Source organism: Chiloscyllium plagiosum, unplaced genomic scaffold, assembly GCF_037043375.1.
Source record: "Chiloscyllium plagiosum isolate Xiang-an unplaced genomic scaffold, Cpla_swu_hap1 HiC_scaffold_46, whole genome shotgun sequence".
Taxonomy (NCBI): Eukaryota; Metazoa; Chordata; class Chondrichthyes; order Orectolobiformes; family Hemiscylliidae; genus Chiloscyllium; species Chiloscyllium plagiosum.
Genome location: NW_028270184.1, coordinates 8,435,206 through 8,460,490, shown reverse-complemented (window position 1 = coordinate 8,460,490; position 25,285 = coordinate 8,435,206). Strand labels below are relative to the sequence as shown.

Genomic DNA, 25,285 nt, shown 5'->3' with positions numbered 1-25,285 from the left:
GGGAGACACTTTCACAGTGTCAGAGTGAGGGTCTCACTGTCACAGTGTCAGAGTGAGGGAGACACTGTCACAGTGTCAGAGTGAGGGAGACACTGTCACAGGGTCAGAGTGAGGGAACACTGTCACAGAGTCAGAGTGAGGGTCTCACTATCACAGTGTCAGAGTGAGGGAGACACTGTCACAGTGTCAGAGTGAGGGTCTCACTATCACAGGGTCAGAGTGAGGGAGACACTGTCACAGGGTCAGAGTGAGGGAGACACTGTCACAGGGTCAGAGTGAGGGAACACTGTCACAGGGTAGAAGTGAGGGTCTCACTGTCACAGGGTCAGAGTGAGGGAGACACTGTCACAGGGTCAGAGTGAGGGAGACACTGTCACAGTGTCAGAGTGAGGGTCTCACTGTCACAGTGTCAGAGTGAGGGTCTCACTGTCACAGGGTCAGAGTGAGGGTCTCACCGTCACAGGGTCAGAGTGAGGGAACACTGTCACAGTGTCAGAGTGAGGGTCTCACTGTCACAGTGTCAGAGTGAGGGAGACACTGTCACAGTGTCAGAGTGAGGGTCTCACTGTCACAGTGTCAGAATGAGGGTCTCACTGTCACAGTGTCAGAGTGAGGGTCTCACTATCACAGTGTCAGAGTGAGGGAGACACTGTCACAGTGTCAGAGTGAGGGTCTCACTGTCACAGTGTCAGAGTGAGGGAGACACTGTCACAGTGTCAGAATGAGGGTCTCACTGTCACAGTGTCAGAGTGAGGGTCTCACTGTCACAGTGTCAGAGTGAGGGAGACACTGTCACAGTGTCAGAGTGAGGGTCTCACTGTCACAGTGTCAGAATGAGGGTCTCACTGTCACAGTGTCAGAGTGAGGGTCTCACTATCACAGTGTCAGAGTGAGGGAGACACTGTCACAGTGTCAGAGTGAGGGTCTCACTTTCACAGTGTCAGAGTGAGGGAGACACTGTCACAGTGTCAGAATGAGGGTCTCACTGTCACAGTGTCAGAGTGAGGGTCTCACTGTCACAGTGTCAGAGTGAGGGAGACACTGTCACAGTGTCAGAGTGAGGATCTCACTGTCACAGTGTCAGAGTGAGGGAGACACTGTCATAGTGCCAGAGTGAGGGTCTCACTGTCACAGTGTCAGAGTGAGGGAGACACTGTCACAGTGTCAGAGTGAGGGTCTCACTGTCACAGTGTCAGAGTGAGGGTCTCACTGTCACAGAGTCAGAGTGAGGGAACACTGTCACAGTGTCAGAGTGAGGGAGTCACCGTCACAGAGTCAGAGTGAGGGTCTCACTGTCACAGAGTCAGAGTGAGGGAACACTGTCACAGTGTCAGAGTGAGGGAGACACTGTCACAGTGTCAGAGTGAGGGTCTCACTGTCACAGTGTCAGAGTGAGGGAGACACTGTCACAGAGTCAGAGTGAGGGTCTCACTGTCACAGTGTCAGAGTGAGGGTCTCACTGTCACAGAGTCAGAGTGAGGGTCTCACTGTCACAGTGTCAGAGTGAGGGTCTCACTGTCACAGGGTCAGAGTGAGGGTCTCACTGTCACAGAGTCAGAGTGAGGGTCTCACTGTCACAGGGTCAGAGTGAGGGTCTCACTGTCACAGTGTCAGAGTGAGGGTCTCACTGTCACAGGGTCAGAGTGAGGGTCTCACTGTCACAGAATCAGAGTGAGGGAGACACTGTCACAGTGTCAGAGTGAGGGTCTCACTGTCACAGTGTCAAAGTGAGTGTCTCACTGTCACAGGGTCAGAGTGAGGGTCTCACTGTCACAGGATCAGAGTGAGGGTCTCACTGTCACAGAGTCAGAGTGAGGGAACACTGTCACAGTGTCAGAGTGAGGGAGTCACCGTCACAGAGTCAGAGTGAGGGTCTCACTGTCACAGTGTCAGAGTGAGGGTCTCACTGTCACAGAGTCAGAGTGAGGGTCTCACTGTCACAATGTCAGAGTGAGGGTCTCGCTGTCACAGTGTCAGAGTGAGGGTCTCACTGTCACAGGGTCAGAGTGAGGGAGACACTGTCACAGAGTCAGAGTGAGGGTCTCACTGTCACAGTGTCAGACTGAGGGAGACACTGTCACAGAGTCAGAGTGAGGGTCTCACTGTCACAGGGTCAGAGTGAGGGTCTCACTGTCACAGGGTCAGAGTGAGGGAGACACTGTCACAGAGTCAGAGTGAGGGTCTCACTGTCATAGGGTCAGAGTGAGGGAGACACTGTCACAGAGTCAGAGTGAGGGAGACACTGTCACAGAGTCAGAGTGAGGGTCTCACTGTCACAGGATCAGAGTGAGGGAACACTGTCACAGTGTCAGAGTGAGGGAGTCACCGTCACAGAGTCAGAGTGAGGGAGACACTGTCACAGTGTCAGAGTGAGGGTCTCACTGTCACAGTGTCAGAGTGAGGGTCTCACTGTCACAGAGTCAGAGTGAGGGTCTCACTGTCACAGTGTCAGAGTGAGGGAGACACTGTCACAGAGTCAGTGTGAGGGAGTCACTGTCACACGGTCAGAGTGAGGGTCTCACTGTCACAGTGTCAGAGTGAGGGTCTCACCGTCACAGGGTCAGAAAGATGGTAGCTAACGGACGCCCACTCTCCTTGTGTTTGCTGTTTGTGTGAGGAAGTATGATGGTCTGAGGGAAGCGTGTGGGTCCTTTCTGACTGAGAGAAGGTGCACTGTGTTCCCCCCGAAGTCGGGAGATGGTGTAATTCACTCCCACTGTAAGCTGAGGCATCTCACTGTGACTATCCTCGCAGACTGCATTGGACCGTTTTCTCCAGCCTGCTGGGTACTGGGCCATAGTCGGCTACGGGAGAGAGACAGCTGTCATTGTACTGAACAGTACAGCAACCTTGATGGGATGAGTGGTCTGCTCCTGTTCCTGCCTTCCCCCTTTGTTTCTGCAGCACGCTCACTGGCCTGCCCTCTCTCGGGTCTGGGTGAAAGTTGTCTCTGGCAGCAGCGGGCCAATGTCCCACTTTGGGTGTGCACTCAGCAGAAGGGTGAGGCTGGTTGAAGAATAGGCTTCGACCCTTGACCCCAGAGCCCTGACCTTACAGCCCAACTCTCCAGATAAGGCAACAGCCAGCTGCTTAATACTGAGAGAGGTTAGTCTCAATCGTTGGGAGTGTGTGTGCATGCGTGAGAGTGTATGGGTGTGTGAGAAAGTGTGTGTGTGCACATGTAAATGTGTGTGTCTGTATAATTGTCCCTGTCTCTGTGTGTCTGAGTGAGTGAGTGTGTCTCTATGTGTGAGTGTGTGTCTGTCTGCGTCAGTGTGTGTGTGTGTGTGTGTCTCTATGTGTGTGTGTGTATCTGTGTGTGAGTGTGTCTGTGTGTGTTGGTGTGAGTGTGTCTGTGTGTGTCTGTGTGTATATCTGTGTGTGTGTTTCCATTTGTGTGTCTGTCCATGTGTATGTGTGTGTCTGTGTGTATCTGTGTGTGTGTCTGTGTGTATCTGTGTTTGTGTGTATGTCTGTGTATGTGTGTGTCTGTTTGTGTGTCTGTGTTTGTGTCCGTGTGCGAGTGTGTATCTGTCTGTGTGTGTGTCTGTATAATTGTCCCTGTCTCTGTGTGTCTGAGTGAGTGAGTGTGTCTCTATGTGTGAGTGTGTGTATTTGTTTGTGTGTGTATCTGTGTGTCCTTGTGTGCGTGTATCTGTGTGTGTGTCTGTGGGTGTGTCTGTGGGTGTGTGTGTGTCTGTGTGTGTATCTGTGTGCGTGTGTATCTGTGTGTCCTTGTGTGTGTCTGTGTGTGTGTATCTGTGTGTGTGTCTGTGTGTGTATCTGTGTGTGTATCTGTGTGTGTATCTGTGTGTGTGTGGAAGAGAAAGAGTTGATTTTTTTTGTACAGTTGTAAACTCCTTTAATGCCTGTGGTTTAAAGCATTTAACACAAGGTTACTCATTTACAGGAATTTTAGCCTTGATTTTATAGAGAATTTAAACAACTCAGAGAATAGGTAGAGGTTAAATTTATGCAGCATTAGGCAGCAAGAGGGTGATTGAATTCTGAGCTTTTGACTTTGATAATTTGACGCGATTGTGTTTTTGGTAGGGATTCCCTCCAGCTGCAAGGCAAGGTTCAAGTGAAGATAAACATCTCTCGATTTTAAAAGGGTTAAACTCACTTTTACACTCAAAGAGAGGTCAAAGCAATTCTTCCATGTTCGCTTCAACCTTTATCCGCACAGATGTCACTTGTGTTTTTATTTATTCATTTTTAAGGCTTTATGTTTCTCATCTTTGTGAAATTATTTCTTTTAGATATTTTTGTTTTGGTTCGTGTTGTTTTCCCAGAGACTTTACAGTTTTGGTTTTGTGCTGTTGATGATGACCCTTTGGGGGACATTGGGGTTGGCGTGGGGATGGTGCATGCTGGGAGTGTTGCTCGCCGTCTCAGGTGGTGATGTTGAGGGCCAGCTCAGTGGGACTTGGCGAGACAGAGAGAGAGGGAGAGCTCATCGTGACCAAGCTCCCTCTCAGCCCTCAGGGAGCTCTCAAACACCTCTGTCCCTTCCCCTATCCCTCACTCCCTCAGCCCTCATCCCTTAGGGAGCTCTCAAACACCTCTGTCCCTTCGCCTATCCCTCACTCCCTCAGCCCTCATCCCTCTGGGTCTCTCTCCCATCCCTGGTCCCTTGAGTGTTCCCTGATTCCCATTGGTCTGCCATCAGCTGCCTGGGAACTCCAAGTTCTGGAATTCTCTTCCTAAACCTCTCGGGCCACTTCTCTCTCTCTCTGTCTCTCTCTCTCTTTTTCTCTATTTCTGTTTCTCTTTCTCTCCCTTTCTCTCTCTTGCTCTCTCTATTTCTGTCTCTCTCTGTCTCTCTCTTTTTCTCTATTTCTGTCTCTCTCTTTCACTCTCTCTATTTTGTCTCTCTTTCTCTCTCACTTTTTCTATTTGTTTCTCTTTTGTCTCTCTTTCTCTCTCTCTACTTCTCATTCTCTCTTCCTCTCTTTGTCTGTGTCTCTTTCTCTCTCTCTCTGTCACTCTCTCTCTATCTCTACCTCTGTATCTGTCTCTTTCTCTCTCTCTGCCTCTCATTCTCTCTCTCCCTTTCTCCCTCCCTCTCTCTGTGTCTCTTTCTCTCTCTGTCACTCTCTCTCTATCTCTACCTCTGTATCTGTCTCTTTCTCTATGTGTCTCTTTCTCTCTCTCTCTTTATCAATCTCTTTCTGTCTTTCTTTCCTTCTCTTTTCTCTCTCTGGCTCCTTCTCTTTTTTTCTCTCTCTCTCCCTTTCTCTCTTTATCTATCTCTGTCTCTCTTTCCCTTTGTTTTGTCTTTCCTTCTTTCGTTCGTGCGCCCTTTCTTCTCTCTTTCTCTGTCTCTCTCGCTCTTTCTCTCTCTCTCTCTTTCTCTCTCCTCCCATCACTAAGATGCTCTGTGTAATGGACCTCCGTGATTAAGTTTTTGGTCAGCGAACAACAGTTCCTCGTTTGTCTGATTGTCCTGTGCAGTACCTTAGTGATTTTGTCTAATATTTACTCGCTATATTAACCTCCTACAGACGCCAATACGCCAACCAAAGCTACAAACTGCTGTGCCTCATGATGTCGAATATGTAACATGGCCATGTGTGAGTGTCAAACTATGAGGTTACATTACATCCCCACTACAGTGAGAGCAGGTCAGAGGCTGGGAATAACGCAGCAAGTAACTCCCCTCCTGACTCCCCCAAAGCCTGTCCCACCAGCGACAAGTCAGGAGGGTGAGGAAACACTCCCCACTTGCCCCTGGATGGGGCGGCAGACCCAACAACACTCGAGAAGCTCGACACCATCCAGGGACAAAGCAGCCCCCCTTCGATTGGCCCCACACCACCCCCCCCCTCAGTAGCAGCAGTGTGTACCATCTACAAGACGCACTGCAGCAACTCCCCGAGGCTCCTCAGGCAGCACCTTCCAAACCCACCACCGTCTTAGAAGGACAAGGGGCAGAAGATACACGGGAACACCACCCCTCCCCCCACCCTGGCACGTTCCCACCGCTCCCCATCCCGACTTGGGAAAAAAAGGGGCTTCTGTGAACTTTTGCACACGTCGATGGAGGTTGCCGTGGTTACCGTCCCCGAGATCGGTCTTTTTCAGACCTACTCCCATTCCCCAGGGAGGGGTTTGAACTCACAGCGTTGGCTAAAGGCTCTGGGACCTGCTGGTCTGGCGACGCCTCCGCTCTACCCCCCCTCCCCAGTGCCGAGGAACCTGCAGAGTGCCTCAGCGATTCCGGAAATTTCCGCCGGGTGGGCACGTCTGGAGGACGCTTGACGATGGGATGACAAGAGACAGTAAGGAGCCTCACCTATCAGTCAGCCCAGGCCTTGCGCTGCGACCGAAACATTTAGAAGGGATTTAAGGTCTGGCCTCGTCTTTATTACATTGCTCTGTGTTAGCTAGAGCATCACAGGCTGATGGAAGAACATAAACTTATGAGGGGACACGGGTAGATCTCTTAAGGTAAACCTGCAGGTTGAGTCAGTAGTTGGGAAGGTAAATACAGTGTTGTCATTTGTCTTGAGAGGACTGGAATATAAGAGCAGGGTTCATTCTGGTCAGGGCACATTTGGAGTATTGTGTCCAGTTTTGGGCCCAATATCTCAGGAAGGATGTGCTGGAACGTGCTCAGAGGAGGTTCACGAGAATGGTCCCAGGAATGAGAAGTTTCACATATGAGGGACGTTTGAGGATTCTGGGTCTGTACTCGATGGAGTTTAGAAGGATGAGGGGGGGATGTGATTGAAACTTACAGAATACCGAACGGCCTGGACAGAGGGGATGTTGGGAATCACGAGGGGGCATAGATAGGATAAATGGGCAAAGTCTTTTCCCTGGGGTAGGGGAGTCCAGAACTAGAGGGGCATAGGGTAAGGGTGAGAGGGGAAAGATATAAAAGAGACCTATGGGGCAACTTTTTCACACAGAGGGTGGTGTGTGTATGGTCTGAGTTGCCAGAGGAAGTGGTGGAGGCTGGTACAATGACAACATTTAAAAGGCATTTGGATGGGTATATGAATAGGAAGGGTTTGGAGGGATATGGGCCGGGTGTTGGCAGGTGGGACTAGATTGGGTTGGGATATCTGGTCGGCATGGACGGGTTGGACCAAAGTGTCTGTTTCCATTCTGTACATCTCTGTGACTCGATGGTCAGAGAGACTAGGAGCCCAGGGCACAGCCTTGGAGTAGAGGGAAGACCCTTTGGAACGGAGATAAAGAGAAACCTCTTCAGCCAGAGAGTGGGGAATTTGTGGAATCCACTGTCACAGAAGGCTGTGGGGGCCAGGTCACTGAGTATATTTATAACAGAGATAGATAGGTTCTTGGTTGCTAAGGTTACGGGGCGAAAGCAAGAGAATGGGGTTGAGAAACCTATCAACCATGATTGAATGGTGGGGCAGACTTGATGGGCCGAATGGCTGGATTTCTGCTCCTATGTCTTATGGTCTTACGGAGAGTTTTTTCCCCAGGGTGGGAAATGTCAAATACTCGGGGGGCAGAGGTTTAAGGTGAGAGGCGAAAGTCTAAAAGGAGATGTGCAGGGTAACAGGTGCCTGGAACACTCAGCCGGGGGAAGGGGGGGGGAGAGGCCGAGGTGATAACAATGTTTAATAGGCACTTTGACAGACACAAGAACAGGCGGGTTATAGAGAGATATGGAATATGCATTTGCAGATTGGATGAGTTTAGAATGGCATAGATCAGAGCATTGCGTATAGGAGTTGAGCGGGACATGTTGTGGCTGTACAGGATGTCGGTGAGGCCACTTTTGGAATCCTGCATTCAATTCTGGTCCCCCTGCTACAGGGAGGACATTGTGAAACTTGTAAGAGTACTGGGGTTGAAGGGTTTGAGCGACAGGGAGAGGCTGAATAGGCTGTGCTGTTTTCCCTGGAGCGTCGGAGGCTGAGGGGAGACCTTATAGAGGTTTACAAAACCACAAGGGGCATAAATAGACAAGGTGTTTTCCATAAGGCAGGGGAGTCCACATTAGAAGATACTAAGAGGGGATAGATGGGTGGGATGGTGGCTCAGTGGTTACTACTGCTGCCTCACAGCATCATGGGGCCTGGGTTCGATTCCAGGGCAGCTTTGGCATGGACTGGATTGGCCGAATCTCCCTCTTCCACACTGTTGAGATACTATGATATAAAAGGGGACATAAGGGGCAACTTTTTCACACAGAGGGTGGTGCGTGTATGGAATGAGCTGCCAGAGGAAGTGGTGGAGGCTGGTACAATTTAAAAGGCATCTGGATGGGGACATGAATAGGAAGGGTTTAGGGGGATTTGGGTCAAGTGCTGGCAAATGGGACTAGATTAATAGATGATATCTGATCAGCATGGACGGGTTGGGCTGAAGGGTCTGTTTCTGTGTCGAATATCTCTATGACTCTGAATGGGACTGGATTAATTCAGATGTTGGGTTGGCATGGACGTGTTGGGCTGAAGGGTCTGTTTCTGAGCTGGATATCTCTCTATGATTGTAAATGGGAATGGATTCATTTAGATATCGGGTTAGCATGGATGGGTTGGGCCGAAGGGTCTGTTCCCGCGTTGTATTGTTCGTTCCGTCCACATGTTTACAGAAAGGCTCAGCCGCGGAATCCTGATGTGAGTCGGTTCAGAAGCCTTAAACGTTAAGCAAGGTTCATAAAATCTCGCAGATTATATTTGTTAAAGTGTGCTCTTGGCTAAACACATATAATTCCAGGACTTGCAGCTCCTGATGACTGGTAAGAGATGCAGGCACTTCCAGGTTTAATTGAACACAGGGCGAGACTCATGCCTCACTGATCTTGTGTGATTGAACTGCAGCTATCCCTGACATCCATGATGAATCACTTCTTGTTAAAAGGAGACCTTTTTTAACTCTGCTGCTATTATTTGGAATCATTAAACACAGCAATTTTCCATCAGGATTGCACAGCTCTTCCCAGAGCACTCCGACTCCAATGCCAATTTCACGAATCTCTCTCCTCCTACGCCACCCCCTTCAATTCTCACGCCCACCCCAACTCCTTCCTCGCGGAATAGAAAGACCGTCTGCTCCACACTCCCCCCTACCCCCCCTCCCACCCCAGGGCAAAGCTTCACTCCCTTGTTATGAACCTTACTTTGCTTCTGAACATTTTGACAATTTCTGTAGAAACATCACAGAGTCATAGAGATGTACAGCGCTGAAACATACCCATCGGTCCAACCTGTCCATGCCGACCAGATATCCGAACTTAACCAGACCCAGTTGCCAGCATTTGGCCCTTATCCCTCTAAGCCCTTCCTATTCATATACCCATCCAGATGCCTTTTAAATTGTACCAGCCTCCACCACTTCCTCTGGCAGCTCATTCCATACACGCACCACCCTCTGTGTGAAAAAGTTGCCCCTTTTATATCAAGTCATAGAGATGTACAGCACAGAAACACACCCTTCGGCCCAACCCGTCCATGCCGACTAGATATCCCAATCCAATCTAGTCCCACCTGCCAGCACCCGGCCCATATCCCTCCAAACCCTTCCTATTCATATACCCATCCAAATGCCTCTTAAATGTTGTCATTCTACCAGCTTCCACCACTTCCTCTGGCAGCTCATTCCATATACGCACCACCCTCTGTGTGAAAAAGTTGCCCCTCAGGTCCCTTTTATATCTTTCCCCTCTCACCCTTAACCTGTGCCCCTTTAGTTCTGAACCCCTGACCCCAAGGAAAACGCTTTGTCTATTTACCCTATCCATGCCCCTCATGATTTTATAAACCTCATTGAGGTCACCCCTCAGCCTCCGACGCTCCAGTGAAAACAGCCCCAGCCTGTTCAGCCTCTCCCTGTAGCTCAAACCCTCCAACCCTGGCAACATCCTTGTAAATCATTTCTGAACCCTTTCAAGTTTTATCAACGTCCTTTCTATAGCACGGAGACCAGAATTGCAAGCAGTGTTCCAAAAGTGGCCTAACCAATGTCCTGTACAGCCACAACCTGACCTCCCAACTCCTGTACTCAATACTCTGACCAATAAAGGAAAGCATACCAAACGCCGTCTTCACTATCCTATCTACCTGTGACGCCACTTTCAAAGGAGCGATGAACCTGCATTCTGAGGCATGTCCAACATAGTGTAAGACTCACAGCTGCCTCCTGCAGGGGCATCTAGGGATGGACACTAAACACAAGGCTTGGCCAGTGAACACAAAACAGAAACGTGAAAGCAATGTGCCGTGGAAATTGGAAATACTGCATCCCACTATAAAATATACAAAAACATTCACCTGACTGCTGTTGGGGTTTAATGACGCAATACAGAGGGAAACTCAAAAGCGCTTGGATCTCGGGTATTACTGGCAATATATTATTCCCGGCCTCCCCCTTTCAACACAGATGACTTTTCCACAATTACAGACGATGCTGAGGAGCCAATATCCTTCTCAATTACTGCGCCGCTACGTTGCGTTAGGATTCAGCAATCTCTGGGAAACGATCACACAATTTCAGACTGACAACTTGCAGCGCGTTGGGGGAAGGTGGGGGGAACTGGTGTGGGAGAGGAGACACGGTCCCACCACCCCTCCGGATGGACGGGGAGTGCTGAGCCACTAAAACAAAATGGGTGCCCAAGAATGAGCTAATGGTGGCAATTCATTCCCAGGTATCTGTTATTCTATATATAAACCACCCCTGAACCCATCAGTTAGATTCCAGTCTGTAACTCACTCCCAAGTATCTGTTATTCTATATATAAACCACCCCAAACCCCTCAGATAGATTCCAGTCTGTAACTCACTCCCAGGTATCTGTTATTCTATATATAAACCACCCCGAACCCCTCAGTTAGATTCCAGGCTGTAACTCACTCCAGGTATCTGTTATTCTATATATAAACCACCCTGAACCCCTCAGTTAGATTCCAGGCTGTAACTCATTCCCGGGTATCTGTTATGCTCCATTTAAACCACCCTGAACCCCTCAGTTAGATTCCAGTCTGTAACTCACTCCTAGGAGTCTGTTATTCTATATATAAATCACCCCGAACCCCTCAGTTAGATTCCAGACTGTAACTCATTCCCGGGTATCTGTTATTCTCCATTTAAACCACCCTGAACCCCTCAGTTAGATTCCAGTCTGTAATTCTCTCGCACGTATCTGTTATTCTGTATATAAATCACCCCGAACCCCACAGTTAGATTCCAGTCTGTAACTCATTCCCGGGTATCTGTTATTCTCCATTTAAACCACCCTGAACCCCTCAGTTAGATTCCAGTCTGATACTCACTCCCAGATATCTGTTATTCTATATATAATCCACCCCACAGCCCTCAGTTAGATTCCAGACTGTAACTCACTCCCAGGTATCTGTTATTCTATATTTTAACCACCCCGAGCCCCTCAGTTAGATTCCAGTCTGTAACTCATTCCCGGGTATCTGTTATTCTCCATTTAAACCACCCTGAACCCCTCAGTTAGATTCCAGTCTGATACTCACTCCCACGTATCTGTTATTCTATACATAAACCACCCTGAAACCCTCTGTTAGATTCCAGTCTGTAACTCTCTCCCAGGTATCTGTTATTCTATATTTAAACCACCCTGAACCCCTCAGTTAGATTCCAGTCTGTAACTCACTCCCAGGTATCTGTTATTCTATATTTAAACCACCCTAAACCCCTCAGTTAGATTCCAGTGTGTAATTCACTCCCGGGTAAGGGAGTGAGTGGGACTGTTGGGAGTGTGGAAAATCACGGAGTTTGGGGATTAGAGAAGGCCATTTATTTCTTGGTCCCCTTGATCAAGCACCACTCCAGATTCAAAGCCTTCTCACATCTGACGTCTCATTCGAGGTTTATTTGTGTGGGGGTGCAGGAGGAGGAGAGGGGGAGTAGGTGTTTCAACCTGTCATAACATTCATTCACAGAGTCTCACCATGACAAGTTCAATTATTGTCCACTGAAGCAGTTGCAGAGGCCCCAGTAATGGGGCACATCCCCTCAAACTCCGAGCGGGTCCTCGCTGACACCTCCACACCAGCATGTCAAGAGACCAATCTCACCGTACATCGGAACCACTCTCCCCCAGGACAGGGACAGCACGGGGTTAGATACAGAGTAAAGCTCCCTCTACACTGTCCCCCATCAAACACTCCCCAGGACAGGGACAGCACGGGGTAAGATACAGAGTAAAGCTCCCTCTACACTGTCCCCCATCAAACACTCCCCAGGACTGGGACAGCACGGGGGTAGATACAGAGTAAAGCTCCCTCTACACTGTCCCCCATCAAACACTCCCCAGGACTGTATCGGCGCTACCTTGTGCTCCCACGAGTGACTGTATCGGCGCTACCTCGTGCTCCCACGAGGAGGTTGAACAGTTCATCCACTACACTAACACCTTCCACCCCAACCTCAAATTCACCTGGACAGTCTCGGACTCCTCCCTCCCCTTCCTAGACCTTTCTGTTTCTATCTCAGGCGACCGAATCAACACGGACATCTACTACAAACCAACCGACTCCCACAGCTACCTGGACTACACCTCCTCCCATCCTGCCCCCTGTAAAAACGCCATCCCATTCTCCCAATTCCTTCGTCTCCGCCGCATCTGCTCCCAGGAGGACCAGTTCAAAATACGTACAACACAGATGGCCTCCTTCTTCAAGGACCGCAATTTCCCCCCCGACGTGGTCGACGGTGCCCTCCACCGCATCTCCTCCACTTCCCGCTCCTCCGCCCTTGAGCCCCGCCCCTCCAACCGCCACCAGGACAGAACCCCACTGGTCCTCACCTACCACCCCACCAATCTCCATGTACAGCGCATCATCCGCCGTCACTTCCGCCACCTCCAAACAGACCCCAGCACCAAGGATATATTTCCCTCCCCTCCCCTATCAGCTTTCCGTAGAGACCACTCCCTCCGCGACTCCCTTGTCAGATCCACACCCCCCACCGACCCAACCTCCACTCCCGGCACCTTCCCTTGCAACCGCAGGAGGTGCAACACTTGCGCCCACACCTCCCCCCTCACTTCTCTCCAAGGCCCCAAAGGAAACTTCCATATCCGCCACAGATTTACCTGCACCTCCACCCACATCATCTACTGCTTCCGCTGCAGCCGGTGTGGCCTCCTCTATATTGGGGAGACAGGCCGCCTACTTGCGGAGCGATTCAGGGAGCACCTCTGGGCCACCCGGACGAACCAACCCAACCACCCTGTAGCACAGCATTTCAACTCCCCCTCCCACTCCACCGAGGATATGCAGGTCATTGGACTCATCCACCGCCAAACCACAACAACGCGACGGTCGGAGGAGGAGCGTCTTATCTTCCGACTGGGAACCCTCCAACCGCAGGGGATGAACTTGGACTTCACCAGTTTCTTCATCCCCCCTCCCCCCACCTTGTCTCAGCCGAATCCCTCCAGCCCGGCACCGCCTTCCTGACCTGCAGTCTTCTTCTTGACCTCTCCGCCTCCATCCTACTCCGACCTATCACCCTCACCTTGACCTCTTTCCACCTATCACATTTCCAACGCCCCTCCTCCAAGTCCCTCCTCCCTACCTTTTATCTTCTCCTGCTGAACACTCTCTGCTCATTCCTGAAGAAGGGCCTGTGCCCGAAACGTCGAATCTCCTGTTCCCTGGATGCTGCCTGACCTGCTGTGCTGTTCCAGCAATAAAGTTTCAACTTTGATCTCCAGCATCTGCAGACCTCACTTTCTACTCCCCAGGACTGGGACAGCATGGGGTTAGATACAGAGTAAAGCTCCCTCTACACTGTCCCCCATCAAACACTCCCCAGGACAGGGACAGGACGGGGTAAGATACAGAGTAAAGCTCCCTCTACACTGTCCCCCATCAAACACTCCCCAGGACTGGGACAGCATGGGGTTAGATACAGAGTAAAGCTCCCTCTACACTGTCCCCCATCAAACACTCCCCAGGACAGGGACAGGACGGGGTAAGATACAGAGTAAAGCTCCCTCTACACTGTCCCCCATCAAACACTCCCCAGGACTGGGACAGCATGGGGTTAGATACAGAGTAAAGCTCCCTCTACACTGTCCCCCATCAAACACTCCCCAGGACAGGGACAGGACGGGGTAAGATACAGAGTAAAGCTCCCTCTACACTGTCCCCCATCAAACACTCCCCAGGACTGGGACAGCATGGGGTTAGATACAGAGTAAAGCTCCCTCTACACTGTCCCCCATCAAACACTCTCCCCCAGGACAGGGACAGGACGGGGTAAGATACAGAGTAAAGCTCCCTCTGCACTGTCCCCCATCAAACACTCCTCAGGACAGGGACAGCACGGGGTTAGATACAGAGTAAAGCTCCCTCTACACTGTCCCCCATCAAACACTCCCCAGGACAGGGACAGGATGGGGTAGATACAGAGTAAAGTTCCCTCTATACTGTCCCCCATCAAACACTCCCCAGGACAGGGACAGCACGGGGTTAGATACAGAGTAAAGCTCCCTCTACACTGTCCCCCATCAAACACTCCCCAGGACAGGGACAGGATGGGGTAGATACAGAGTAAAGTTCCCTCTATACTGTCCCCCATCAAACACTTCCCAGGACAGGGACAGCACGGGGTTAGATACAGAGTAAAGCTCCCTCTACACTGTCCCCCATCAAACACTCTCCCCCAGGACAGGGACAGGACGGGGTAAGATACAGAGTAAAGCTCCCTCTGCACTGTCCCCCATCAAACACTCCCCAGGACAGGGACAGGACGGGGTAGATACAGAGTAAAGCTTCCAGTACACTCTCCCCCATCTCAGACCTCGGTTTGTCCCTGGCTGATGTTGTCTGTGAGGATTGGGATTTTGAAACCGAGGGTTGTTCCCCATGCCCCCACCCCGTTCCCCACCCGCTCCCCGTACACAAAGGGCATTTTTGACACAGGTTCTGAGGGAGTGGCAGCGCCAGGGCGGGGGGGGTGGAGGGGGTTGTTGCTGGACAGAGGTAATCTGACAAATGGTTGTTGTGTTGAAGCGCGCGGTGCATCTATTTTCAACAAGGCAAATTAAATCAAGTGGTGGTGGATCAGAGACCCAGAGGATCACATTCATTGGAAGGAAAGTCACTTGGTGTTCTCGATGGGGCCTGAGCACTCAGTTTGACCGAGAGCTCTTCGGGCCGAAAGGAAAGACAGGCAAGGAGTCTGAGAGGGAGCGAGTGAGAGTGGGGGAGAGAGGGAAACAGAATCTGTTTGAACTGTGACCTGGGTCAGCGTCGACAACAGCTCCCGGCTCAACGCTTTGCCGGAGAAACCTCCAGGTAAAAGTGAGGACTGGAGATGCTGGAAACTCAAGTCTAGATTTGAGTGGTGCTGGAAAAGGCCCAGCAGGTCAGGCAGCATCTGAGGAGCAGGAAAATCAACCATTCCTGATGAAGGGCTTTTGCCCGAAACGTCGACTCTCCCGCTCTTCGGAAGCTGCCTGACCTGCCGGGCTTTTCCAGCACCACTCTAATCAAGACGCCAGAGAAACCTCCACCCGACTCACATCGACAAGGGCGTTGGCTGAGCAGAAACGCATGTTTTGCCCTTTCTGCAGTGCGTCACGTCATGTCAAAGGCCACACAAACCCTCAGGCGCAGTTGGAGGGCGGGGTCGCCGCAGGGGCTCCGGGAAGGGGGTCTCATGCACGCGCTCCAACTATCAATGTGGTGCACTCAGTACTAACCCTCCAACAGTGCGGCACTCCCTCAGTACTGACCCTCCGACAGTGCGGCACTCTCTCAGTACTGACCCTCCGACAGTGCGGCACTCCCTCAGTACTGACCCTCCGACAGTGCGGCACTCTCTCAGTACTGACCCTCCGACAGTGCGGCACTCCCTCAGCACTGACCCTCCGACAGTGCAGCACTCCCTCAGTACTGACCCTCCGACAGTGCGGCACTCCCTCAGTACTGACCCTGCGACAGTGCGGCACTCCCTCAGTACTGACCCTCCGACAGTGCCGCACTCCCTCAGTACTGACCCTCCGACAGTGCCGCACTCCCTCAGTACTGACCCTCCGACAGTGCGGCACTCTCTCAGTACTGACCCTCCGACAGTGCAGCACTCCCTCAGTACTGACCCTCCAACAGTGCGGCACTCCCTCAGTACTGACCCTCCGACAGTGCGGCACTCCCTCAGTACTGACCCTCCGACAGTGCGGCACTCCCTCAGTACGGACCCTCCGACAGTGCGGCACTCCCTCAGTACTGACCCTCCAACAGTGCGGCACTCCCTCAGTACTGACCCTCTGACAGTGCGGAGCTCCCTCAGTACTGACCCTCCAACAGTGCGGCACTCCCTCAGTACGGACCCTCCGACAGTGCGGCACTCCCTCAGTACTGACTCTCTGACAGTGCGGAGCTCCCTCAGTACTGACCCCCCAACAGTGCAGCACTCCCTCAGTACGGACCCTCCGACAGTGCGGCACTCCCTCAGTACTGACCCTCCAACAGTGCAGCACTCCCTCAGTACTGACCCTCCGACAGTGCGGCACTCCCTCAGTACTGACCCTCCGACAGTGCGGCACTCCCTCAGTACTGACCCTCCGACAGTGCGGCACTCCCTCAGTACTGACCCTCCGACAGTGCGGCACTCCCTCAGTACTGACCCTCCGACAGTGCGGCACTCCCTCAGTACTGACCCTCCGACAGTGCGGCACTCCCTCAGTACTGACCCTCCGACAGTGCGGCGCTCCCTCAGTACTGACCCTCCGACAGTGCAGCAATCCCTCAGTACTGACCCTCCGACAGTGCGGCACTCCCTCAGTACTGACCCTCCAACAGTGCGGCACTCCCTCAGCACTGACCCTCCGACAGTGCAATTTAGAACACCCAATCCACCCTAACCTGCACATCCCTGGGCACTATGGGACAATTTAGCATGGCCAATCCACCCTAACCTGCACATACCTGGACACTATGGGACAATTTAGCACGGCCAATCCACCCTAACCTGCACATCCCTGGGCACTATGGGACAATTTAGCATGGCCAATCCCACCCTAACCTGCACATCCCTGGACACTATGGGACAATTTAGCACGGCCAATCCACTCTAACCTGCACATCCCTGGGCACTATGGGACAATTTAGCACGGCCAATCCACCCTAACCTGCACATCCCTGGACACTAGAGGACAATTTAGCACGGCCAATCCACCCTAACCTGCACATCCCTGGGCACTATGGGACAATTTAGCACGGCCAATCCACCCTAACCTGCACATCCCTGGACACTATGGGACAATTTAGCACGGCCAATCCACCCTAACCTGCACATCCCTGGGCACTATGGGACAATTTAGCACGGCCAATCCACCCTAACCTGCACATCCCTGGACACTATAGGACAATTTAGCACGGCCAATCCACCCTAACCTGCACATCCCTGGGCACTATGGGACAATTTAGCACGGCCAATCCACCCTAACCTGCACATCCCTGGACACTATGGGACAATTTAGCACGGCCAATCTACTCTAACCTGCACACCTTTGGATTGTGGGAGGAAACCGCAGCACCCAGAGGAAACCCCACGCAGATACAGGGGGAGAATGTGCAAACTCCACACAGTCACCCAAGGGTGGGATCGAACCCCGGTTCCTGGCACTGTGAGGCAGCAGCGCTAACCTCTGAGCCAGTGTGCCTTATCCCTTTATACCTTTGCTTAAGGAATATCTCTCTCTCTCTCTTAGATTTAAAACTAACAGCTGACCCAGCATCCACTGCAGCTTGTGGAAGAGATTTCCAACCATGTCCCACCCTTTGTGTGTGGAAATGTTCCCTGACATCTTTCCTGAATGGTCTGGCCCGAATTCTCAGAGTCTACCCCCTCGATACAGAGTCAGACAGCATGGAAACAGATCCTATGGCCCAACCAGTCCGTGCTGATCATAATCCCCAAACTAAACTAGTCCCCCCTGCCTGCTCCTGGCCCATATCTCTCCAAACCCTTTCCTAGTCATGTCCTTATCCAAGTGTCTAAATGTACCAGCAATCACGTCTTCCTCTGGAGGTTCATTCCATACCCACCATCTGTGTAAAAAAATTCCTCTTCATGTCTTTTTAAAATCTTTCTCCTCTCACCTTAAAAATGCTCCCCCAGTCTTGAAATCCCCCCACCCCAGGGAAAATACACCTGCCATTCACCATATCCATGCCCCTCCTGGTTTTATAAACCTCTAGAAGGTCACCCCTCAGCCCCCTACATTCCAGTGAAATAAGTTCCAGCCAATCCAGCCTCTCCTTATAACCCAAACCTCCCATTCCCGGCAACATCCTGGTAAATCACTTCTGACCCCTCTCCAGTTTAGTAACATCCTTCCTGTAACAGGGCGGCCACAACTAGACACAGTGATCCAGATAAGGCCTCACCAATGTCCTGTATAACTCCAACATGACTCTGACACTCAAAGGTCTGAGCAACGAAGGCAAGCGTGTTTGAACGATCTTATTTCTAAGTTACCTTTTCCACCCTTTAAGTAATGCTCCTATGTTTCCATGTATTCCTCCTTAGTATCTGAGATTTCTACTTGTGTCTAAGATGGCTCCATCAGAAAACAGATATTGTAAAAACGTTTCATTGTACTCCTGCACTGTAAAGGCTATTCTACAAAAGAATATTCTATTCTAATTTGTTTCAACTCTCTTCATAACTCAACCCTTCGCGGACTCAGTCTTGCAAATATCCAGGAGATTTCCTATGTCTTCCATTGTGAAGAGACTTGAAAAATCACCTCTGTGAGGTTAGCCGGGTTCTCTTATTTCCTCACAGGAAGTCCCCAGCTCCTTCCTGAAATGGAAGCACCATTTGTCTTTTATTTCTTCCCATGCCCTCTGTAGCATTTCCATCCTGTGTTTCCAGTTGACGGCTCTTTAACATTCTTGACCTGTGCCTGAAACGTCGACTCTCCTGCTCCTCTGATGGTGTGCTGTGCTTTTCCAGTGCACACTCTCGACTCTGACTCTCCAGCATCTGCAGTCCTCACTTTCTCCTATTTAACAGGTATATTCTATTCTCACTTTGTTTCCCAATTTCTTGCTGAACTCTACAATTCCCCCAATCCTCAGGCTTGCTACTTATGTTTGGCAACTTTATAAGCCTCCTCCTTTGCCCAAAAACCATTTCTCGACCAACGTGGCTCTTTCACTTTTCCTGCTGGGTACTTTTGCCGGATGGAAATATGCAGTTTTTGTTTTAGAAAAACAAGTGTTAATTCTTTAAAACTACCCCTTGCCTCTCTGTTGCCAGTTCTTTAAGGCATTTTTCTAATCAACATCGTCTTTAGATTATCAATAGTTTGAACTTGAGATCCTCATTTCAGGCTAATATACACCTTTTTCAAACTGAGTGGAAGACTCTGTCTATCTGTGAACAGGTTCATATGTAACTTGGGACTTATCAGCGCAAGCCTGGATATTGTTGAGATCTTGCTGGATTTAAACACGGACTGCTTCAGTATCTGAGGAGCCATGAATGGTGCTGAACATTGTGCAGTCTTCGGCGAACATCCCCACTTCGGACCTTACAATTTTTAAAGAATTCATTCACGCCAGGAGTTGGGGGGTTGCTGGCTAGACCAGCATTTACTGCCCATCCCCAGAGGGGCAATTAAAAATCAATGATGTTGCTGTGGGTCTGGAGTCACGTCTAGGTCGGACCAGGTAAAGATGGCAGTTTCCTTCCCTGAAGGATATTAGAGGGGAGGTCATTGATGAAGCAGCTGAAGATGGTTGGGCCTAGAAGCCTATCCTGAGAAACTGCTGCAGCTGAGACGACTGACCTCCAACCACCTTCCTATGACAGCAGAGAGTTTGCCACCTATTCATTCCAGTTTTGCTCGGGCTCCTCGTTATCACACTTAGTCAAATGTCACACTCCCCTCCCCTCCGGAATTTAGCTCCTTTGTCCATGTTTGAACCAAGACTGTGGTCAGGAGCTGAGTTGCCCTGGCAGAACATAAACTGTACGTTACTGAGCAGGTCATGTAGGCTTTAACAGCTGAATAGTGTCCTCCTGCTCCTTCATATCGAACCTCATAGTTTGATGGGCCTATGTAACAGGACAAATGGAACGCTTCTTTTTTACAGCAGTAAGCTCCTAACATTGAATGGGACAATGTGAAAATAACAGGCTCAAGCACAGACTGGATACACCCCTGTTTCCCTGGTAACAGGCCTAAGATTAAATGCCGTTTCTATAGCAACAGGTCCAAAACTGAACATTCCCAACTCCTGTTTCTATAGTAACAGGCCCATGACTGAATAGGCCCAATTCCTGTTTCTATAGTAACAGGCTGGAGTCTGAATTGGCCCATATCCGGTTTCTATAGTAACAGGCCCAAGACTGAAAGGACCCCACTCCTATTTCTATATTAACAAGCCCAAGATTGAGTGGGTTTAATTACTGTTTCTATAGTAATAGGCTCAAAACTGAATGGACCCAACTCTTGTTTCTAGAGCAACAGGCCCAAGACCGAATGGTCCCAACGTCTGTTTCTGTAGCAAAAGGCTGGAGACTGAATGGTCCCAACTCCTGTTTCTATAGTAACAGGCCCACGACTGAGTGGACCCAACTCCTGTTTCTATAGTAACAGGCCCAACTCCGGTGTCTATAGTAACAGGCCCAAGACTGAACTGACCCCACTCCTATTTCTATATTAACAGGCCCAAGACTGATGGATCCAATTACTGTTTTTATAGTACTAGGCTCAAAACTGAGCCTTGGGCCTGTTGCTACAGAAACTCCTGTTTCTATAGCAACAGGCCCAAGATCAAATGGTCCCAACTCCTGTTTCTATAGTAACAGGCCCAAGAATGAATGGTCCCAACTTCTGTTTCTATAGCAACAGGCCCAAGACTGAATGGTCCCAACTCCTGTTTCTATAGTAACAGGCCTAAGACTGAATGGCCCAACTCCTGTTTCTATAGCAATAGGCCCAAGACTGACTGTGCCCACCTCTTGCTTCTATAGCAACAGGCCCAAGACTAAATGGGCCCCACACTATTTCTACAGTAACAGGCCCAAGTCTGAATTGGCCCAATTCCTGTTTCTACGGTAACAGGCCCAAGACCGATGGGCCCAACTCCTCATCTCCCCCCCCCCGACACCACAACTCCCCCAACCCCTTCCTGGCAGAGGCGTCTGTTGACGACAATGTTAGGGTGACCACAGGATGTCGGGAGGGGGTGGGTGGGTGAGGATGGTGGGCTCCATCAACAGCACAAAAAGAAACAGCTGGGTCACAGACTGCGATTTCGGGAGATGAGGCCCCAGTCTGCCACTCAGTATCCACCTTGCTCCCCGAAGCCTGCTCCTCCCCTCTCCCCCACCCCCCCAACCCCAGGGGGGGTCACTCCCATGCACCGTGTCCAGAGACCCCCACCCGTGGGGCTCGACATATGGGGGTGCCGAGAGGGAGGGAGATAGGACTGATTTCCATCAATCGGGGGAGGTGGGGGGGCGAAGAGAGTTGGCGTGTGTGTGTGTGTGGGCGGATGAGGGGGTAAGGAGAGTGGTGACTCACCCACTGGGTATCGCTCGTTGACGGGCCAGTTGTCCACCTGCAGCGTGGCATTTCCACCACTCCTCGTGAAACGCACCACATGGTACTTGCCATCGTTGACGACCACGTTGGCCTCCTCGATCACAATGTCGTCCGTCCCGACGTTAAAGATCACCTGAATCTTCCCTTGCTCCTGTGGGGAGAGAAAGAGAGAGAGAGAAGGGGAGAAGGTGGGGTTAACCAAAGACATAAGAGAACCACACCGGCATGGGAAACGGGCCCTTCGGCCCAACTCGTCCATGCCAACCACATTTCCCAAACTGCGCTAGTCCTGCTTGTCTGCCCTGGGCCCAAATCCCTCTAAACCTTTCCAATTCATGCACCATATATGCAGATGTACAAACAGACAGGAAACTAGCCACCAGGATACATGAACATCAACTAGCCACAAAACAACATGACTCTCTCTCACTAGTATCCTCACATACGGATGAGGAAGGACACCACTTCAACTGGGACAACACATCCATCCTAGGACAAGCCAAACAGAGACACGCAGGAGAATTCCTAGAAGCATGGCATTCCAACCGGAACTCTATCAACACATTGACTTAGATCCCATTTACCATCCCCTGAGAAAAAGAACAGGAAATGACATCACCATAGGAAATGACATAACCAGCCCAAGGAAACTCGCACATAGAAATAGAAAGTGGGCTACACCACCAGTGCTTCATCTGGAGGCTCACTGACTATGTTACCTAGCACTGTGACGAAATGTCTGGAAATGAACTTTCCAGCTCAGCGAGCAAACCTATATCCAGATTAAATTTGAAATCTGAGAGACCCTTTCATGAGTCTGGTAACAGCTGGGAAGAGACTGTTCTTGAACCTGTCGTTCCGTGTGTTTGAGCTTTTGTCCCTCCTGCCTGAGGGAAGAGGGTGGGAGAGATTATAACCGGGTGGGAGGGGTCTCTGATGATGTCGGCTGCCTTCCCGAGGCAGTGGGGAGTGTAGATGGAGTCGGTGGATGGAAGGTTGGGTTTGTGTGAGGGACTGGGCTGTGTTTACAGCTCACTATAGTTTCTCACGGTCCTGGGCAGATCAGTTGGCATACCAGGCTGTGAGATAAATGGTGCATCAATAAAAATTGCTGAGAGTTCTTGTGGACGTGCTGAATTTCCTTAGCCTCCTGAGGAAGTAGAAGCATTGTGATTTATTGACCGTCACGTCAATGTGTGTGAACCAGGAGAGATCGTCTCTCACCTTAAACATACACCCTCCAGTCATGGATTCCCCTACCTTTGGGAAAAGACCTTGGCTATTTACCCTATCCATGCCCCTCATAAACCTCGATAAGGTCACCACTCAGCCTCCTGTGCTCCAGTGAAAAAAAGTAATAAGAGTCATAGAGATGTACAGCATGGAAACAGACCCTTCAGTACAACCCATCCATGCCGACCAGATATTCCAACCCAATCTAGTCCCATTTGCCAGCACCCGGCCCATATCCCTCCAAACCCTTCCTATTCATGTACCCATCCAAATGCCTTTTAAATGTTGTCATTGTACCAGCCTCCACCACTTCCTCTGGCAGCTCATTCCATATACTGTGTGAAAAGGTTGCCCCTTAGGTCTCTTTTATATCTTTCCCCTCTCACCCTTAATCTCTGCTCTCTAGTTCTGGACTCCCCCACCCCAGGGAAAAGACCTTGTCTATTTACCCTATCCATGCCCCCTCATGGTTTTATAAACCTCTACAAGGTCACACCTCAGTCTCCGACGCTCCAGGGAAAACAGCCCCAGCCTGTTCAGCCCCTCCTTATAACCCAAACCCTCCAACCCTGGCCACATCCTGGAAAATCTCTTCTGAACCCTCTCCAACTTAATAACAACAGGGAGACCAGAACTGTGCACCGAAGTGGCCTCACCAACACCTCTAACACGAGGTTAAACAAAACATAGCCCCTTTCAAGGGAGCAGAGTTGACCACAGATTTGACCCCACCAACCCAAGTCACAGCAGACAAATCAAGAGTCAATACAATATGATCTTGTTTTGTATGGACTGAAACGAGAATATGAGTTCCCTAATTGAGGCTGTTAATCAGGAGGCCCTGGCTGACAGACATTAACAGGAATGTCAGACGATTCTGTTCACTGGGAGAGCTGTCTGGGTCAGTGTCCAGGACTCTCTGCGTGGGAATAGAGGGTGATGGGATACCAGCTTCCACGGAGTTATTTTCCCAGCCCTAAACTGAAAACGGAATACGCCTGAAGCCTGTGCTGTCAGTGCGGCCTAACTCCAAACACCTGTCCCCCCGTCCCTTTGCTCATTCATCAAAAAGAAAAATAGGTGAATGACCTCGGATTTAGGATGAACAGCTGATGTGGGAATCTCTCCGGATCCCGTTGGCTCTCTCCTGGGTTAAGGATGGACTGTGATAGTGTGTGAGAGGGCTTGGAGGACAAGATGGTGGGGAAGTGTGTAGGGGGAGCCTGGGGAGTCGCTTTAGTTCCGCAATATCAATCCATCAACTCGCGTCTGTCAGTGGATCACGCTCCACTGCCTTCCATCAGGAGAGATATTTATTTCAATTAAGGATCTGAATACAGGAGTAGCCCACAGTGACCTCTGCTACAGAAAAAAAAAGGTTGTTGCGCTAGGAATCGCTGGAGAAATTCAGCAGGTTTGGCAGCCTCTGAGGAGAGAAAGCAGAGTTGACCTTTTGTTTCGAGTGACCCCTGTTTAGCATTTCCTGGAATGTTACCCGGAGCTGGAGGGATCCAGCGATGGAGAGAGATTGGACAGACTGGGGTCGCTTTCCTTCAAGCAGAGGAGACTGGGGGGGGTGGGTCATGACTGAGATGGATAAAATGATGGGGGGGTTTAGATAGACAGGAAGGAACATTACCCCCTTGATGGGGGGGTTCAGTAACTGAGGGAGGGGGGCATCAGTTTAAGGAAAGGGGCAGGAGATTTCAAAGGGAACATGAGGGGAAACGTTTTCACCCAGAGGGTGGTGGGAGTCTGGAACGCGATGCCTGTGAGGGGTGGGAGAGGCAGAAACCCCTGATCGCATTGAAGAAGGATTTAGACAGGCACTTATGATGGAAAGGCTATGGGTCAAGTGCTGGGGTAATGGGGCTAGAACAGGGCGGTGAGTTAGCACAGACTGATGTGGACACGATGAGCTGAAGGGCCTTTGTCTGCGCTGTAGACTGCTATGATTCTAGGACTGACCAGTTGAGAGAACGAGGGGTTGAGGGGGAGCTGGATGGAGTAGACTCCGTGACTGCAGAGTGGAGAATGAAGAGGGGAGAGAGCAAGGCCATATCTCTATCTGCCTCTCGCTCTCCCTCTCCCTCTATCTCTCTGACTTGCTCTCTTTCTCTCTCTCTCTAGCCATATCCCTCTTCATCGATCTGTCTCCTTCCCCCCTTCTCTCCCCCTTTCTCTATCTCCCTCTCTGTTATACTATCACTCTCTCCTCCACTAACTCCAGTGTCTGTTTTTCTAACTATTTCTCTTGATCAACCTCTCTACCTCTCCCTGTGTTCTCTGTCCCTCTCTCTCTACCCAACTCTTTCTCTTTATATACCTTCTCTCCCTCAGTCTCTCTCTTTCACTCTAGCTATTTCTCATTCCCTCAATCTCTCTCTCTCCCCTTCTGTCTCTATCTGCTTCTCTCTCTTAGCTATACCCCTCTCTATCGATCTCTCTATCTCTATACCTATATCCCTCCGCCCTCAATCTCTCTCTCTTTCCAGCTATATCCCTCTCCATCGATCTCTCT

General features: G+C 50.6%; 1 protein-coding gene across 1 annotated transcript in view; it reads right to left on the bottom strand.

Annotated features, from left to right (window-relative positions):
- The window catches only part of LOC122543998 (neurexin-1-like), a 1,169,973-nt gene that overhangs the window by 270,080 nt on the left and 874,608 nt on the right, over positions 1-25,285 (bottom strand). Inside the window, exon 15 of the mRNA XM_087983596.1 lies at positions 21,511-21,682. Within this exon, the coding sequence (XP_087839722.1) occupies positions 21,511-21,682 (172 nt within the window). The remainder of the gene's footprint in view (positions 1-21,510; positions 21,683-25,285) is intronic.